The sequence below is a fragment of the Medicago sativa genome, chromosome 8, assembly GCF_051527215.1.
Source record: "Medicago sativa cultivar Bolivia chromosome 8, Bolivia_mono, whole genome shotgun sequence".
Taxonomy (NCBI): Eukaryota; Viridiplantae; Streptophyta; class Magnoliopsida; order Fabales; family Fabaceae; genus Medicago; species Medicago sativa.
Genome location: NC_140756.1, coordinates 18,527,390 through 18,547,343, shown reverse-complemented (window position 1 = coordinate 18,547,343; position 19,954 = coordinate 18,527,390). Strand labels below are relative to the sequence as shown.

The window sequence follows — 19,954 nt, the reverse complement described above, 5'->3', positions numbered from 1 at the left end:
CTATAAATACAATCAATCGTAGAACAATCCTCTTTTCTTTAGATTGGTCTAAATTTCTCTGATATGTCATAATTTAGATTTTTTTTAGTCCTTAAATTAAATAAAATTTGTGGGGTTTTAGTTTTACTTAAACCTATTTGACTACAAAGTGTTAGTTTTTATTTTCAGATCAATTGAAGCATTGACTATGGATCCCTTGCTGTACCAAAGTAGTTGTTACAAAGCCTTTGGAATTTGTTGATTTATGGCCTGTAACTCTAAATAAATGATTTGTCTACTATTGTAGGCTATAAGTAGACCTCATTTCTGAGGGGGAAAAACATCACTTCATACTTGTAAACTTACTTCAAAGTTGAAATCAATATCCTCCATTTTTCTTAAGCTTTTGTTCTTTACTTGCATTTCTTTACTTTCTTGTCTTTTATTTTATGTTCTCTACATTTCCAGCAATTTATATTTCAGTTCTTTATTGCTCTCATTACGTCATTTACTTTATTGTTATTTAGTTTCATGTTTTTATTTTATAATTCATTGTCTACTATGATCATGTGTGAGTAGACTTTTCTAGTCTTAGGATTGTTGGAATAATCTAATGATGTAATCCTAATCAAACCCAAGTTTTAACTATATTTTTATATGAATTTATGTTCTAATCAAAATCACTCCCTCCTTTGTACAATAATTTCCTTGCCATAATCCATCACAATCACTCCTTCCTTTGTTATGCAGTAAATACCATTGCCACCACTATAAATAGGTTGCTTTAAAAAGCACCGCTTAAGGGGAGCTTCTTTTCTAGCTATCTCTTTCCATGAGTTATCTATTCCAATTCTTAACACATGGAAAACATACCATAAAACACCTGAAACCAGAAGCACATCTACAAGGAAAAGCTTGAATTTGGAGGTACGAGGAACACGTGTTATAGTATGTTGACGGCTATATAAACATGTTGTCGAGAAATGTGAAAATTAGGAATTCTAAGCCATCACTTAAGGATGGGATTCACAGCGAAAACTTGTCCATACTTACTTGAAAGCAACCAAATACCATCACAAGTACTAGTTATATGTCCCATTTTTTGACGTGTTCCCAAATCAGTCCTTTCAAATTGGTCATTCACGTCATCTTTAAATTCCAAGAAATAAGAACTACTTTTTTTTGTGCAATTTTCAATGTAAAGACCAGGTTTAGAACGTGCACGACTTTCCCACATTTTAACAAAAAGGGAGCTTGCAATAGTAGCAGCCCAAGGTTTGCAAACATACTTTGCAGAGTTAAGCAGACAATTAAGAGGAACCAAAGTAAATATATTAAACATCAAGTCTTGAGGGAGAAGTGGGCTTGAAATCACTTTACAATGCTTAGTACTATTTGAGTTTGGGTTCTTCATTTTCTTCTTGTCGGCATGACCATGTGACTTAGAGCTTGAATCAAAGCAATTGCGATTCTTTATGGATTAAACTCTTTGTTTCTACGTCTATCCATTTCTTTGGCTTTAATGTACATAATATCCCAGCAAACTCGTTAGTTAAACCATCAGTTATATGAACTTGCTTATGATTGTACCCACTTTTTAATTTTATACATTAAAGAAGGACCAAAAACAAGCAAATTGTACATACGTTAGCGTTATAACGGTACTACCTGGTGATTACAAATATTGAGAATGATCATCATATCATATAATATAACAATAACATTGAAGAAGAAGAAATAGAAGAAGCATTAGGAAAGATGATGATACCTTCGATTACCGCCTTCACAGATCGCAACTTGAGTGCACAGAGAATTGCATAAGGATTCTATTTTGTGTTTTATGTGTGCTGCTCCACGGTAGGGTTTAAGCCCGTTAATTTTCTTGCCTTTGTTTTTTCAAATTCAAAATGTTATTTTTCTTGCCCTATTCGGATTTTAAAATTCAAAATGTTTCAACTTCTCTTTTTTAGAGGTTTTGTGAATTAGAGCTTTCGAGATTTACCTCCTGAACCATCCGGTAGTTATATACAAAAAGTTATTTTTTTCCTAAGTTTTATTTCGCTATTGTTTAGTGTTTTAATGCATTTTTTACACATTTTATTTATTTTTATATATACATAGATATGGTTGAACCTGTTTTTGTTCGAAAATCAGATACAAATGTCTATTCCATTGATGTTGTAGAATATTTAGTTCCTAAAGATAAAAAGAAATATGAAGATCGAGAAGAGATGATTAATTGGTGCCGTTGTCAAAATAAAGGCATGATTTACGCTTATAATAGATAGATCCGATAGTGGTTCCGGGCGTAGAAAATTGAAGCTTTTTTTGGGTTGTGAAAGAAGTGACGAGCATAAAGGAACAAAGAAGAAGTTCAAATAAGAAGACATAGGTTCAAGGAAATGTGGATGTCTCTTTAGGTTACGCTGTTTAAGGGTTTGGAAGACAAGAACTATTTTTCATTTATAGAACGGTCGGTGGGTCAAAAACTGTTTAAGGTATATATTTTTGCACATCCTGAATCTGTTAAATTGTTTGACACATTCTCTACTGTATTGTTGATGGATTCCACTTATAAAACCAATCAATACAAAATGTCATTGTTTGAGATTGTTAGGGTGACAGATACTAGACACGCCTTCAATCTGAAGTATTATGAGAGACATATCCAAGGGTGTGCACCTAGAATGGTTGAGAAAATATAGGATCGAAAAGCATGATTGCATTTCGAAGATCATCTCAATGTTGGAAATCAAACTGTGATTGAAATGTAGAATCTAGACCTTGAGTATCCACATAGTCCATAATGACATCCCTTATGGATTATCCTAATAGGTTCAGTCACTTTATATATATAACAAAATTTTATTGCTGTGTATTTTTCTCGGGTTTTTTCTTTCACATATAGAAACTTATTAGTGAATAGTTGTAATATCAAGGATAGACTATCAACTGCAAACCTGATTTGCTGGTGCAAATAGCAATCTGGAACATTTTAAATCATATGTATGTATTTATTTATTTCTATAATAAGAAATGAAACAGAGCACAAGATTTATCTCAAGTTCAAGTATAAGTCATAATTAATTAGAATCAGCTAAGTTAAATATATAAAAATAAAAGCCAGACTAACTCAACAAAAATGCATCAAGTGTTTCCAAATCAAAATAGAAACATATAAATACTTGTTTTTCAGCTAAGAGAAATATAAAATATGAATACTACTATATAATCATATGCTATAACAAGAATATTAGCTATGGCGGAGTACTTGACAATGAAACTAGACTATTAGCGTGAAGCCATACTTTAAAATCTCCCACGTCAATGTCCTCAATCTTTGTCAATTGTCTGGTCTTCATATTGTAACCAAAATGCATGTTTTTAATGCCTTTAATTGTTTTGAATATTTGATTTTGATATGGAGCCACTCGAAAGATGATTTGATCGTCGGTCCACAAACGGAATGCCTCAAACGAAATAAGTTTATGGCCAGAAGCAGTCACACAATCAAAAAGTTTCATCTGATGATAAAAAGACCATTTTCTTGAATCAAAATCCAAAATGTGGATATTATATGTTTTATTACCAGGATCTTTACACACAATGCAAGAAAGGCGATTTTCCATCCATAAATATGTTGGATCCTTACCACTCACCTGGGGAAGTGGATATTCTCGTAGAATAATTTCCTTGTCAACATTCATCACAATCACTTCTTTGTTCGTTATCCAGTAAAGATCATTGCCTCCATTGTAAAGTAGTTGGCATAAAGAAAGTTGTTGAAAGAGTTCTTCTTTTCTGGCTATCTCTCTCCACGAGTTATCTATTCCAATTTTTAGCACATGGATAACATACCAAAAAGTATTGGAAATATGAAGGAGATCTACAAAGAAAAGCTTGAATTTGATAGTGCCAGGAACATGTGCTATTGCACATTGAGGTCTAAAGCTAAATGTATGTCGCCCATAAATGGGAAAAGGAGGAATTCTAAGACAACACTTGAGGAGGGGATTCACAACGAAAATATTATTAATAAATGAATTCCAAAGCAACAATATGCCATCACAAGTACCGATTATATCTCCCATTTCTTGAGGTGTTCCCAAATTAGTCCTTTCAAATTGGCCATTCACCCCATCTTTAAGTTCCAAAACATAAGAACTACTGTGTGTTGTGCGATTTTCAACGTAAAGACCTGGTTTAGAACGTGCACGACTTTCGCACATTTCAACAAAAAAGGAGCTGGCAATAGTAGCAGCCCATGGTTTGCAAACATACCTTGCAGAGTTAACCAGAGAATTAAGAGGAACCAAAGTAAGGATATGAAACATCAAGTCTTCATAAAGCAACACCTTTGAAATCACTTCACAATTCTTAGCGGCGTGATCATGTGAGTTAGAGACTGAATCAGAGCAAATTCCCTTCTTCTTGGATATATTTTTCTTGCTTCTACGTCTACCCATTTTTAATTAATTAATGTTATCCTGCGACGATCACTGCATATAGTATATTAAAAAAGTTAAAAGGGAATTAAAATAAAGTTTCACACAAAAAAAAAAAAAAAACATGAGAATAAGATGCATGCTATGAAAGATGAACAAACTAAATAACAACGTTGAAGGAATTGAGTTGCTGCCCTAGCCGCCGGACTCCCGTCTCTTTATCTCATGATCGTAACTTCACTCTATTTTAATTTATTTTATTTAAGTGAAATGTGTGTTTGTGTTGCTTTGTGGTTAACCTCAAGCCGATTTTTCTTACTTTATGGTTTTGTAACTTTACCCTCATAATTAACAAAGAAATTTGTTGGTAATAAAGAAATTAAAAAAAGGTTGCTCAATAAGGGGCCAATGGCATGGTCTCTTTAGGCATGGTCTAGGCGGACTTGTTTATTAAAAAAGTTAGACTTAGTTTCTTCAAAAATTTATTTAAGTAAATAGGTCAGACATAAACTATCAAAAAAGCATGCAAAGTCTGATATATCGACATTTTAATGCATATCTGTTAAAACTTGGATCAGATCCTAATGTGCATGGCGTTCACACATTTTAACAAAAAGTAGTAGCGGCCCAAGATTGACATACATACCTTGCAGATAGGAGTAGAAATGGGATAGACTGGGCCGAACTTTGTAAGGTCTAAGCCTGACCTACTTCAAAAATTATAGGTATGAGTCTAACTTATTACTCGTGAAAGACTCATTTTTAAGTTCTCCCTTGACCTTTTGAAACGTTTGATGAAGTATGAAAGCCTATTTTATGTTAAGACCTAACAATATCTATAAGCTTACTACTAAATAGATCAAATCTTATGAAGGTTTAAAGCACACTAAGAGGTCTACTGCTAAATAACGAAACATTACGAAGGTCTAATTACACTAATATACATGCTACTAAATAACAAAATCATATAAAGACTTGAATTTATAATAAAATTTCAACAATATCAATAGTTGAAGAGATATTATATATAACAAGCTTAATAGGTTTTTTGTAAGCCTAAGTCTGACCTATTTAATTAAGTAGGATTTATAAAAAAAAAACTTGAGTCTAGCCTTCTTCTTAAACAAGCTGAGTCAGGTCATGCTTTAAATAGGCTATTCATAGGCCTCAGTCGGGTGGCTGGCTCTTCCCACCCCTACTTGCGGTGTTAAAGAGACACTTAAAGAACCAAAGTAAATATATGAAAAAGCCTTTAGGGAGAAGCAACTTTGAACTCCCTTAAGAATTATTTGAGTTTTCATTCATATTCTTCATAGCAAATGGATTTCTCTATGGATTTGACTGCATATATAGTTATATTTGAGTTAAAAAGACAGCTAAAACAATGAAAAGCATGTAGTCTATGATTTATAGGGTTTGAATATAGGAAAATAGCTGAATGCTTTTCATTGATAATATGAGTACATTATATACATCAATTTGCTATCATTCTCTTAATGACTAATGAATAGAAAATGAATACAAAATGAATGACTAATTAATACAAATGAATACCTATTAATATTCTTTTAATAATAAAATTACATGACTAAATAACACATATTCTATCACTCCCCTGCAGTTGATGCGGGAGGTTGTCGGATGCTGAGATTGTCCCTAAAATCTTGAAATAAAACCAACGGGAGACCCTTAGTGAAGATATCTGCAATTTGATAGCGGGATGGAACATGTAGGACGCGGATGTCTCCACGAGCTACTTTTTCACGAACAAAATGAATGTCCATTTCGATATGTTTTTTGCGCTGGTGCTGGACGGGATTTTCGGATAGATATATGGCACTAACATTATCACAATAAACTAAAGTAGCCTTGTGAATGGGGACATGTAATTCCAAAAGCAAGTTTCGTAACCAACAAGATTCAGAAACCACATTGGCAACTCCTCGATATTCTGCTTCAGCACTTGAACGAGATAAAGTAGGCTGTCGTTCGGAAGACCATGAGAGTAAGTTGTCACCAAGAAATACACAGTAACCAGAGGTGGATCGTCTGGTATCTGGGCAACCTCCCCAATCTGCATCTGTGTAAGCAATCAATGAAGATGTAGAAGAAGAGTAAAGTTGCATCCCATACTTACGTGTGCCTTGAATATATCTCAGGATGCGTCGAAGGGCGTGCATGTGATCATCCATCGGATTGTGCATAAATAAACATATTTGTTGCACTGCATAAGAAATATCAGGCCTTGTGAAGGTGAGGTACTGCAGGGCGCCAGCAAGGCTGCGATATAGAGATGGGTCTTCAAATGGGGTGCTACTTTTGGCGCTCATCTTTGGTTTAGTATTAACCGGTGTAGGACATGGTTTACAAGAAGCCATTCCAGCACGTTCAATAATTTCTTCTGCATACTTTTTTTGAGACAAAAATAATCCACCAGGACGACGTGTGACAGCAATATCCAAAAAATAATTCAACAATCCCAAATCTTTCATAGCAAACTCAGAGCTAAGGAGTGATATGATAGACTTTCGAAGGTCATCAGAGGAAGCAGTAAGAATGATATCATCTACATACAGTAGGAGGTAGGCCAAATGAATACCTTTTTGATAGATGAAGAGAGAGTTGTCAGACTTATTTTGAGAGAATCCAATAGAAGAAACATAATCGGCAAATCGTTTGTACCATGCTCGAGGGGCTTGTTTGAGCCTATACAATGATTTTCGCAGAAGACATACATGATGTGGACGCTCAAGGTCCTTGAAACCTAATGGTTGATGCATGTATATAGTTTCTTTAAGTTCCCCGTGCAAAAATGCATTCTTCACATCAAGTTGATGGATTGCCCATGCTTTGGATAAAGCAAGACTAAGAACGGTTCGAATGGTTTCCGGTTTAACAACTGGGCTGAACGTTTCTCCACAATCTACACCAACCTGTTGACCTGCACCATCACCTACAAGTCGGGCTTTATGCCGCTCAAAAGAACCATCAGATTTTTCTTTATGCCTAAAAATCCACATATAACGAATAACATTAACATCATGAGGACGGGGCACTAAATCCCACGTCTTATTTTTAATAAGAGCATTATATTCGTCAACCATAGCCATTTTCCAATTCGAGTCTTTGAGTGCAGACACTGGGTTACGAGGTAGGGGTGATTTTGTTACATTAGTATGAAGACCATAATATTTTTGATTTGGTTTAAAAATACCATGTTGGCTTCTCGTAACGGGTTTGTCGTCTGAAGTCAATGTTGGTTGGTAAATGGGAGGAAGGTGGTTCATTTTGAGGGGTGTTTTGGTCTGTTTGGTGATGGTGTGTGTTGGTTTGAGAGTTGGGCTGGACTATGTGAGGAGATATTGGGGAACGTTCGTTGTTTGATGTGTTTGATGTGGGGGGCTGAGGTGTGGTTGTGTGAATAGGTTGGGACGGGGAAGGAGCAGGTATGTGTGTGTCAGTCTCTTCTAACAAATGGTTAATCATATATGGTGATAGACCAATGTCAAGAAAGTTGTAAGATGTGGAAGAGGGAGTATGCAACTTTGAGAATGGAAATTCATTTTCATTAAACAAGACATGACGACAAATGATAATTTTATTTGAGGGTATATCATAACATTTGTGTCCACGATGATTTGATGGATATCCTAAAAAGACACATGGGGCTGAACGTGGTTGAAGCTTATGTATGGTAGTGGACGGGAATAAAGGATACCATAAGCAACCAAAAACACGTAAGTGAGAGTAAGCTGGGTCTTTTTGATATAGGATTTTAAGAGGTGATTGGTAATGAAGATTTTTACTTGGTAAAATGTTTAAAAGGTATGTGGCCATTTGCAAAACATGATGCCAAAAAGACGGTGGTAGTGAAGCATGTATTAATAATGTTCTAATGATATTATTAATAGATCGGATTTTTCTTTCAGCTTTACCATTTTGTGATGACGTATGAGGACACGATAAGCGAAAAGAAATTCCTTTTGCTTCACAAAGTTTTTGAAATTTACCATTTACATATTCTCCACCATTGTCACACTGAATGTATTTGATTTCCCGTTGAAATTGAGTTTTGATATATGCTCTTAATTTTTTGAAATGTTGAATAGACTTGAGATTTGTTTGAAATCGGAAATGTCCATAAAAAATTTGAGTAATCATCCAGAAAAAAAAACATAATATTTGTGACCAAAAGAACTCATAACGGGAGAAGTTCATACATCACTATGCAAAATATCAAATGGCATATTTGTAAAATTATGAGAATTAATAAATGGCAATTTAACATGTTTACCAAGAGGACAAGAATTACAAAAAGATGAATTCAAATGCGGAATTTTATTACATTTGATTAATTTATTTTTCCTAAGGGAGTCTAGAACAGGGGCTCCCGGATGACCCAATCGATCATGCCAAATGGAAGAAGACAATGCTGCAAAAATAGGAGACACAACTTTATTGGTGGTGGTGATAGGATATAGCTCGCCTTGACTCTCACATCTCATTATAGGCATCTCAGTCTAAAAATCCTTCACAGAAAAACCAAACGGGTCAAATTCAACAGAAACATGGTTATCTGTAGTGAATTTACGAACAGAAATAAGGTTTTTTTATTAATTTAGGAGCATGTAGAACATGGTCTAATACTAATGGTGGATGAGGGATGGGTAATTTAGCACTACCAAAGCCACGAATAGGAATAGAATGACCATTGCCAACAATTATACCATTATTTTTGCTCAAATTAAAATCAGACGAGAGATTACCATTGGTGGATGTCATATGAGATGTTGCTCCAGTGTCCATGTACCAAGACGGATCGGGTTAAGCCATACTCAGAGTGTGCATCGTCTGTTCTATGTCTGTTGGACTGGGGGGTGCCGCGGCGGTGAAGGCAGCTTGTTGAGGTCTTGAGCCAAGAACGCCTGGTTGCTGAGTATTGTTTGCAACATTGGGCCTTGCCCAATTATATGAAGGATAAGGGCATGGAGGCATGTTCCATGGAGTCCACTATTGCCATGGGTTGAATTGTTGCCAAGGTGGGTTTTCACCACGACCACCATTCCCAGAGAAAAATTGACCTCTGCCACCGCCAGAATTATCAGTACCATTCCGACCACCTCTGCCAGAGTTCCGGGCAGCAGAGTTTTTCTGATTTTTCTTTCCACGATTGTTGTGTGGGTTGTTGTTGTATCGAGGATACTGATTCTGGTTACCTGGGAGGAGGGTTGGGTAACCGTTTCATCAGGAGAGGTTGGTGTTTTGGCAACAAAAACTCCTGGTGATGAGCCGGATTCACGAGCAACTCGTTGAATCATAGTGGACTCCTCGAGTTCCAATCGCGATCTCGCTATTGCGAAAGTAGGTAGCGGGTCATGTTGAATATAAATAACAAAACCGGCATACGAGTCTGTGAGCCCGGAGATCATTTTTAGGACCAATCGAGTGTTAGTGACAGGAGAATCAACATTTGCTAGCTGATCGGCTAAAAGCTTCAGGCGAGTGCAATAGGCTTTGGTGGATGGGAAGTCTTCAAGATTGGTGTTGGTGAATTGATTTTCAAGGTGGACAGCCCTCGAATGTTTGTTGTCGTGAAACAACGGAGCAATTCATTTCCAACATTCTTCAGCTGAGTCATTGATCACAAGAACAAAGTTGAGAATGTCTTGTGATACAGTGGCGTAAATCCATTGAAGGACGACTGCATCTAGCCTACTCCAAAGATCAGGATCATTGGTTTTGACATCAGCGGCGATCTGCATAGCCTTCACATCAGTTGGGGGGATGATGTGATCAAGCACATTATGAACACGTGCTTGAACCATGAAGAGGGCAGACCATGAAAGGTAGAGGCTTGAATCGTTGTCCAAGGTTACAGGAATGATAGACTTCACGTTGTTGATGGTGAAGGCCGAGTGAATTTTTGATGATGGTCCCGTTGAGACAGATGTGCCTGTCACGGGAGAGGAATTTGTTGAGAGAGGGGTTGATTCAACTGTTGTGGAGGTAGCCATGGATGGCGGTTGATAGCGGAAGTATAGAGAAGAAGAGGTAGTGATGGGCGGCTAGGAGAAGTAGGAGAGGATCTAAAACCTAGCTGATACCATATAGGAAAATAGCTGAATGCTTTTCATAGATAATATGAGTACATTATATACATCAATTTGCTATCATTCTCTTAATGACTAATGAATAGAAAATGAATACAAAATGAATGACTAATTAATACAAATGAATACCTATTAATATTCTTTTAATAATAAAATTACATGACTAAGTAACACATATTCTATCATTGAATTGAATAACAAGGGTTGTGAAACAAAAATAAAATAAAAAGAAGAGATAATCGAGAATGATATCAACTAGTGATAATCATGTTATATTAATGGCACAAACAAGGAATCAATGAATTGAGAAATGAGAATAATCGTATATATTAAAATATGGGAGATGAATGAATAAGTAATAACATCATTGAAGGATTATGAATGACTTAGTGATACCTAAAGAAGAAGAAACAGAAGAAGTTCTCTACTCGCTGCCGTACTCGCGTTTCTCTATCTCATTCTCTTCACGATTGCTTTTCGGTTTGAAAATTGATGTTCACACATTAGAGAAGGCTGGGACACACATGTAAAATACGCTTTTGCCCCCTCGGCAGTTAACTGCCGAGGAATTTGAATTCCGGCTGCAGTTAACTGCCGAGGAATTCCTCGGTAGTTAACTGCCGAGGATTATGTTTCGTCAGATGAAACAGGAAACCTGCTCCCCCTACACACTATTTTCATCAACCTCCATACCATTTCATCCATTCCTCCCCAAATTCAATAATTTTTTTCCATCAAATCTTTCCCCCAAATGATTCAAGCATCAAGAATAGGAGCTATCAACACACTTTAGACGTAAAAAAACAGGTATTGAGCATTTTAATCGATTTATTTTTTGGTTATTGTATGGGTATCTACGTCAGTTACGTAGAACTCTGGCATGGGGAATCTCGGTAGTTTACTGCCGAGGAAAACCTCGGTACCTTACTACCGATGAAAACCTCGGTAGTTAACTACCGAGGAACACTTAGGAAAAAAATTTGGTGCGAAAAAATGGCAGCTACTGCCATTTTTTCAAAAAAAAATTTTCTTTGTTTTTTTTTTTTGTTTTTTTTTGTTTTAGTTCATTATGGCATTGATGTTTATGCATTAGTTAGTTGTTAATTCATATTTATGTGTTGTTTAATTATAGTAATGACCGAGAACGCGGAAGATGTTTCGGAAGAGACAAAACGTAATTTTGTCCAAATTTCCGGAGATGTCAAGCCGCCTAAGGTTGAAGTCAAACCAAACATTGAACAAGCTTCTAAATATGTTAGCCCCGGTGTCTTCCCACTTCAAGCCCACGAAGTGGACACGGCTAGGTTTTTTTTCTGACGACATTAAGTTTCAAGATAGAGAAGAATTGCTTGGGTGGGTACGTTGTCAAGCAAATAAGGCGGGATTTACAAGTGTTACACAAAGATCAAGCTTGATCCATCCAATATTGCGCCTAGTGTGTGAAAGGAGTGGAGCTCACAAAGTGCCTAAAAAAAAACCAAAGCATGCGACAACGGGTTCAAGAAAATGCGGGTGCTTGTTCATGATTAGTGGATATCAAAGTACGCAAACAAAGGAATGGGGATTGAACATTCTTAATGGAGTTCACAACCATGCCATGGAGCCGGCTTTAGAAGGACACATTCTTGCCGGTAGATTAAAGGAGGATGACAAGAAGATTGTACATGACTTGACCAAGAGCAAGATGCTTCCAAGAAATATTTTGATACACTTGAAGAACAAAAGACCACATTGCATGACAAATGTGAAGCAAGTGTACAATGAACGTCAAAAAATATGGAAGGCAAATAGAGGTGACAAGAAGCCGTTGCAATATCTAATCTCGAAGTTGGAGGAGCACAACTATACTTATTGTTTTATCTTGGTTTTCGGGTGTCAAACATTGATTACGTTTGAACCTTTTAAACCGGTGATATCTTATTTTTTCTTGGGAAGGGAAAAAGTAAGCAAAACCCTTGAGAATCGAGGTCCGGGAGTTGTTTTCGCTACGGGAAGGTGTTAGGCACCCATAACGACTATAGTAACCTATAGGAACCGTCTTTAATTTCTACGCGCGCGCTTTATTTTTAAATGCTATTTTGAAAGATGTTATTGAACCTAAGAGTTTCTAAGTGAAGAATTGGAGGGAGAAGAATGTTTTTGAATTTTTATTTTAGTTGAATTGAAGGAATTTTGTTCCTTGCCTACGTACCCGTTTAAGGGATCAAATCCACCGTAGTTCTTTTTCAAAAATGTTTTTGTTTTTGTTGGTTGATTTTAAGTTTGAAAAAATGGAGTTTGAAGAATAGAAAGAGGCCTCAAGGGCATGAGATTAGGAAATAGTGAGGTTGGATTAGTGAATTGCAAAAGAAGTCAAAGTTTGATTATTTTCATTGAAATTTGATTAAGAAAATGGAGAAGAAAATACAATGGGATATTGGATCCCAAGGTTTATTTGGAAAAGGTTTGAGTGAAGTTGTTCACATTTGTTAGGAAAATTGGGTTTTTTCTAAGTATAAGTCCTAGGCATTCATCTAAACATACAATCCTAAACATACATCTAAACATGCATATTCTAGCTATATAGTGATGTGTGTGCATGTGTCGGTGCTTGTGTCGGTGTACATCATTAGAGTCCATTGTCCTTTACATCATACCCTAGATACATTCTATGGCCTCTTTGCCAAGAAATTAAAAGCATGAAAGAATATTACAAAATTTCCTAAGTGTTTACATTCTAACTTTTGGTACAAATTAAGTTGCAAGAAAGAAAATAGAGATGAAAATGGGATGCAATGATGATGCTTATGGTGAATATGCAAGATGCTATGGAATATGAGACATGAAACAAAAGGAGTTAGTAGCACAAATGAAATAGAAACAACACACTAAAGGCATAGTAAAGTAAAAGTAACTTGAAAATGAAGTAACAAGAGAAATTAACTAAAAGTGATGAAAGATACTTGACATTCTTTTAAAAACATTCTAAGGTGTAGTTAAAGCCTAAATCCTCATGACATTAGAGAAGTTTTAAGTGACTTGGTTCAAGAAAAAAAACATGAGAACTAAGATCATTAAATATACCAAAGAATACAAAAATTGCAAGTTTTTCTTTATCCCCTTCAATTCACAAGTATGCTTCACATTATTTAACAAACACAAAATTCACAATGGCTAACTCAAAGACAGCAGGTATACATCACATTTAAAAGGCAAATTTAATCCAAAAATTACATGATCAAGGCCACCATTATGTACCAAGAATCCAAGTTCAAAATCACATCACAAATTACACAAAAGTCTTACAAAACAAAGCAAAGATGACAAAAACAAACACATATATTTTTGAAGTGGGTCTTAACATGCAATTATTTTCCAAACGATAGGTCTCAAGCATCGAAACTACTCACACAAAAACTCACACAAACTTTTAGAGGTTCTTTATTAACAAAACTTTAGCAAGAATCAAAACAATGAATTAACAAAGAGCACGAAACATTTTCCATAGAATTTTATCAAGATTAACATACGAATGGTATCAAGATTCAATCAAAATAACGAGTAAGACATTCACAAGTTTTTTTGGAATTTTTTCATGGTGTTTTAAAACCGACAGTGGTGTAAACATCAATTAATGGGGGGTGCGCCTAGTAAAAAAATGTGCAACAAACCAAAATCAGCAAATAAGGCCCAGGCTTACCAATAAGAACAGGATCGTTCTTCATCCTTCTTCCTTCAGACTCCTTCGTCGCTTTCAATCACAGATCAAGCTTCCTTGTTAGTTCGACCAAATCGATTTCACTGCTTAAATATTCATGTTACCGTAAGCGTTTTCCATCAGTCCTCGCAGCCTCACGAAGATTCTTAGTTGATCACGCAGCTGAGTAATATTTGCAGCGATGAATTCTACCGTCTTCGAGTTGTTGAAGAACGTGAAGCCATGAATCGAGAGTGCAGCTCCTTCTTTGTTGTTTGCAGGTATTCGTCTTGCTGTGTTTATCGTTCCTCTCCTTCTTGCTTTTCCCAATTTCGCCTCAGAATTGATGTGGCCTTTCGCCGTCGAACCTTCGCGACTTTGATGCGAACTCGTCCTGGTGTTGCCGTGGTCTGAACTGTTGTGCACCAATTCTGGAAAAGATGATATAGGGATTGAAATTGATGCGTGTTTACGAGCCTTGAGGATGAGGATGATGATTGCGATGGCGAATTCGAGAGAAGCGTTTACGTCATGAATTGGAGAATTGAGATGAATAGGTAATTGGAAATGGATAGGTTCTGGTTCTGAATCTTCTTCTTCTTGCTGCCGTTTTCAGTTCTGTTATGTTGTAGCTCCAAATCAGTTTCGGAACGCGCCGTTGTGGTTGATAGGATCGGTTCATGTGATGACGGTTACGGCATGATTCGAATTCACAGCTTCGTGGTGGATATTGCGGCGGCGACGGTGATGAATTCGGTATGAAAGAGCAGGTTGTTGTTGGCGCAATTGGTAGGAAATTATGACTTGAGAAGAACTAGTCTAGGCAATCGGTGAAGGAGGTTGTGAAGTTGAATGTTGCGGCGGTGGTTGAAGATTTGGCTAGGAATTGATGAATTTTGATGGAGGGAAAAGGTAGTTAAGGTGATTTTGGGTGATTAAAGGTGGTTAAAGGTGGTGGAGGAAATTAGTTAGGGTGGTGATGGAGGTGGAGAAAGGTTGTTAGGGTGGTTAGAGTGGTGGAGAGAAGTTAGTTAGAGGTTGTTGAAGATGAGAGAGAAATGGGAGAGAAAATAATTAAAAAATGATTTTTTGTGGAGTTTTGTGAAAAATGATTGAATCCCCCAAAACTTTGGCTAAGACTTTGACTTATATAGGCTAAGTCATTGACCTTGGACCAATAGGATAGAGACATGTGGCACTAGACTTGTAACAAACTTTTAAAGACCAATAACATTTGGACACGTGGCACTTGGACTCTAACAAACTAAAAAGGGATTAAAATGTAAATAACGAAAGTGCGCGGACTAAAATGAAAATTAAAACTAAAATTGAATTGAAAAAGTAAAAAATGAAAATTAACGTAAAATGAGACGATTAAAAACAACGAAGCAGATTAAAACGAATCAGAAATATTATGTGAAATGACCAAAACGCCCTTAGGGACTAAAATGACTAAAAACGACTCAAATGCAATTTTAAAATGATTTTTTAACAAGGGATTAAAGCAAGAGTTTATACAAGCGAATTAAAATACTCAGAGACAATTTTTAGAATTTAAACAGGGTTTTAACACATGAAAAGACTAAAATGCCCCCTAGGGGCAAAACTGACTCAAAATGACTTTAAATGCAATTTTTAAAATGGGTTTTGACATAGAATGAAACAGAGACTTATTCAAACTACTTGAAAGGACTCAAACAAATCTTTAAAAGACTGAAAGAACTTTTGACATAGGAAATGACTAAAATGCCCCTAGGGGCTAAACTGACTAAAAAATGACTCAACTGATACTTTCTGAAATGAATTTTGACATGAGATTGAAACAAGGAAAGACTCAAACAATTTTCAAAGATTAAAATGAGTTGAATGCAGGAAATGACTAAAATACCCTTTTTCATGAATTTTTGCAAATAACATTGAAATAAAATGCAGAGAAAAATGTAATTGACCAGAGACATATCAAATGACTTATAATGCAAGAAAAGAAGAATTAAACAAGTATTTTTAGGTCCAAAATTAGGGTATAACAGCTGCCCCTATTTAAGTTTCTTTGTCCGGAGAGTCAAGAGACGAAGTCTTTGAGTTGACGGGACGAAGATACTTAAATATTAACATTTGCACTGCTTTTGGACATAAAAATACACTTTCAGATTTTCAAACAAACACGAATGCCATGCAACATTTCATTTATGAATGCAAGACAATCGAACCGGAATCTACGGGCTGTGTCACACCACCAAGGGATTTATAGACATCAAGGTAGAAAGAACGGGCAACAAATAGACAGATACAGATTTTCAAACAAACACGAATGCCATGCAACATTTCATTTATGAATGCAAGACAAACGAACCGGAATCTACGGGCTGTGTCACACCACCAAGGGATTTATAGACATCAAGGTAGAAAGAACGGGCAACAACTAGACAGGTACAAGCTGTTCTTTGGATCGAACTTGCCACTTGACCGAGAGACACAAACAAGAGACGGGTACAAGCTGTTCTTTGGATCGAACTTGCCACTTGACCGAGAGATACAAACAAGAGACAGGTACAAGCTGTTCTTTGGATCGAACTTGCCACTTGACCGGAAACATAGACAAAAGGTAGATACAAGCTGTTCTTTGGATCGAACTTGCCACTTGATCGGAAACATAGACAAAAGGTAGATACAAGCTGTTCTTTGGATCGAACTTGCCACTTGATCAATACCACGACATGTAAGTTGGTGCAAACTGTTCTTTGGATCGAACTTGCCGTTTGACCGATAACAAAACATAAGCAAAGGGTTCAAACTGTTCTTTGGATCGAACTTGCCGTTTGACCGGAAACATAGACATATACGCAGGTACAAGTGGTTCTTTTTGAATTGAACCTGGCACTTGACCAGTAACAAGATACAAATTGAGAGTCTGGTTTAACAAGATACCAATTGAGGGTAAATTGTCATTGACCCGATTTGCAAATAGACATGACCATTTTTGTTGGCCCAAAAGTAAATTGACATTGATTTGAACTGAATTGACAGTTGAAATTGACATCAGCATTGACATTGACATTGACATTGGCATTGACATTGACATTGACATTGATATTGACATTGGCATTGACATTGGCATTGACATTGACATTTGACATTAACATTGACATTGACATTGACATTGGCATTGGCATTTGACATTAACATTGACATTGACATTGACATTAGCATTTGACATTAACATTGACATTGACATTGACATTGGCATTGGCATTTGACATTAACATTGACATTGACATTGGCATTTGACATTAACATTGACATTCGACATTAACATTGACATTGACATTGGCATTTGACATTAACATTGACATTGACATTGGCATTTGACATTAACATTGACATTGACATTGAGTTTGACAGTTGACAGTTGGATATTGACATTTGACATTGACATTTGACATTTAACATTGACATTTGACATTGACATTTGACATTGACATTTGACATTTGACATTTGACATTTGCATTTGACATTGACATTGACATTTGACATTTGACATTGACATTGGAGTTTGACATTGGAAATTGTCATTGAAATTGGAATTGAAATTGGAATTTGACGTTGACATTGGAGTTTGACATTGGAAATTGTCATTGAAATTGGAATTTGACATTGCTTCGAATTTGACAGCTGACATGATTGGAATTGAGATTGCTTCGAATTTGACATTTGACATGATTTGAAATTGAGATTGGAAATTGCTTCGAATTTGACAGTTTGACATCGAAATTGGAAATTGCTTCGAATTTGACAGTTTTGACATTGAATTGGATTTGACAGTTGGAATTGAAATTGGAATGGACTTTGACTTTGACAGTCGAAACTTGGATTGGATTTGACAGTTGAGAGTTGGATATGCAACATGTATGCATGGTATAGCAAGATTGTTGGATGTATGGGCACATAAAATGCATGATTATGCATGTATGAATGCTTGAAATGCATGATTGGTTGGCAACTTGGCAGAGAAATTTCACAAAGGCAGACAAGACATTGGAAGATTGGGCACGTAGTGGCTCGTGCTGCGACATATTCACAGGGGAAAACCTCTTTGGAGAGACCGTCGTTGAGAGACGTATTGAATCCATGGCTGAGGGCAATAAACTTGTAGAGGGGGGACCCTTGGAAGGTTCTTGGATACAGGTCGCCGTTGCTAGGCGTGTCAGTGCTGGGTAAACATTGGATGTTCGCATCTGTGGTCAATGCTTTTTCAATATTTCATTTTTTTCATTTTTTTCAATTTCAGACCCCATTTTTGCCTGAACCGCCCTTTCGGGTTTTCGATTCACCGGGGAATAAATTCTTTTCATTGCCCCATTTTTGCCTGAATTGCCTTCATAGGTTGTCAATCAGCGGGGTGCTCATTTTTGCCTAAGCCGCCCTTTCGGGTTTTCAACTTAGCGAGCTTTCATTTGTATTTTTTCCATTTTTTTTCATTCTGTTTTTTCATTCTTGCCATTGACCACAGATCATCCTGGGGAGTAACCTGCTTGTAATATGTATTGAAATAGACATTGATATTCATTCATTCATGCATGTTTCATTGAAATGTACCCTGTTGCTCAGGTTTGCTTTCAAAATAGACAGAAAAAGATTGTTTAGTTTTCAAAAATGTTTGTTTCAGACACTGACATTATCAAATAGAAAGAAAATATTTTGTATAAAGCATTGAAAGTAGAAAGAAAAGTAGAGTTTCAAACAATAGAAAGGCTCAAATTGATGTAGAAGAGTGAAAGTCAGCCAAGGGCATGACTCCACGGATTTACAAAGCTTGGAAAATGGTAATTTTATTGGTTGGTGATACATTGAACACGATGACCGCTACATTTCATAGAAATTTTGAATTCACAAGTACAGAAGCCTCTGATGAAGAAGATTATTGACAGTTGCAGATGCCCCAAGGGGTGATGATGATTTGCCAGATATAGTTACTTGTCTTTTATTGTCAACCTCATTTTTGCATGAACCGCCCTTTCGGGTTTTCGGCTCATCGAGGCGCTCATTCTTGCCTGAGTTGCGTACAATCTCAGCGAGCTTTTTCATATTCATTTTTTTTTGTCCCTAACTTTTGCCTGGATCGCCCTTTCGGGTTTTCGATCCACCGGGAAGCGCATTTTTGCCTAGGCCGCCCTTTCGGGTTTTCGACCTACCACGCTGTTCTTTTCTTTCTAGACAAAGTATTTCTTGACTATATCGGCATTAACAGGATTTGGAAGCTCAACACCATCCATGTGTGTAAGAATCAAAGCACCACCAGAGAAAGCCTTCTTGACAACATAAGGACCTTCATAGTTAGGTGTCCACTTGCCCCTTGGGTCGGGTTGCTGACTTATTCTTCTTTTCAATACAAGTTCGCCTTCCTTGAATTCTCGAGGTCGGACTTTCTTGTCGAAAGCATTCTTCATTCGAACTTGATACAACTGTCCATGAGCCAAAGCATTCATACGTTTCTCTTCAATCAGATTTAATTGATCATACCGACTTTGACACCACTCAGCCTCAGTTAATTTTGCTTCCATGATCACTCGGAGAGATGGAATCTCCACTTCCAGAGGGAGAACTGCTTCCATACCATATACCAGAGAGAAAGGGGTTGCCCCGGTTGAGCTGCGCACTGTAGTACGGTAACCATGCAAGGCAAAAGGTAGCATTTCATGCCAGTCTTTGTAAGTAGTGACCATCTTCTGAACAATCTTCTTGA

The 19,954-nt window shown here is 36.6% G+C and overlaps 1 protein-coding gene and 2 pseudogenes across 1 annotated transcript; all 3 read right to left on the bottom strand.

Moving 5' to 3' along the window:
* Positions 1-659: 659 nt before the first annotated feature.
* LOC146897514 (uncharacterized) lies at positions 660-1,488 on the bottom strand (annotated as a pseudogene).
* A 1,748-nt stretch (positions 1,489-3,236) lies between these two features.
* On the bottom strand, positions 3,237-10,982 carry LOC146897512 (uncharacterized). The gene is made up of 2 exons (XM_085736430.1): positions 10,931-10,982; positions 3,237-4,478 (listed from the first exon to the last, which is right to left on the bottom strand). The coding sequence occupies exon 2, from the start codon at positions 4,443-4,445 to the stop codon at positions 3,237-3,239; it is 1,209 nt and encodes a 402-aa protein (XP_085592556.1). The 5' UTR covers positions 4,446-4,478; positions 10,931-10,982.
* On the bottom strand, positions 9,281-10,714 carry LOC146897513 (uncharacterized; annotated as a pseudogene).
* Positions 10,983-19,954: the final 8,972 nt, after the last annotated feature.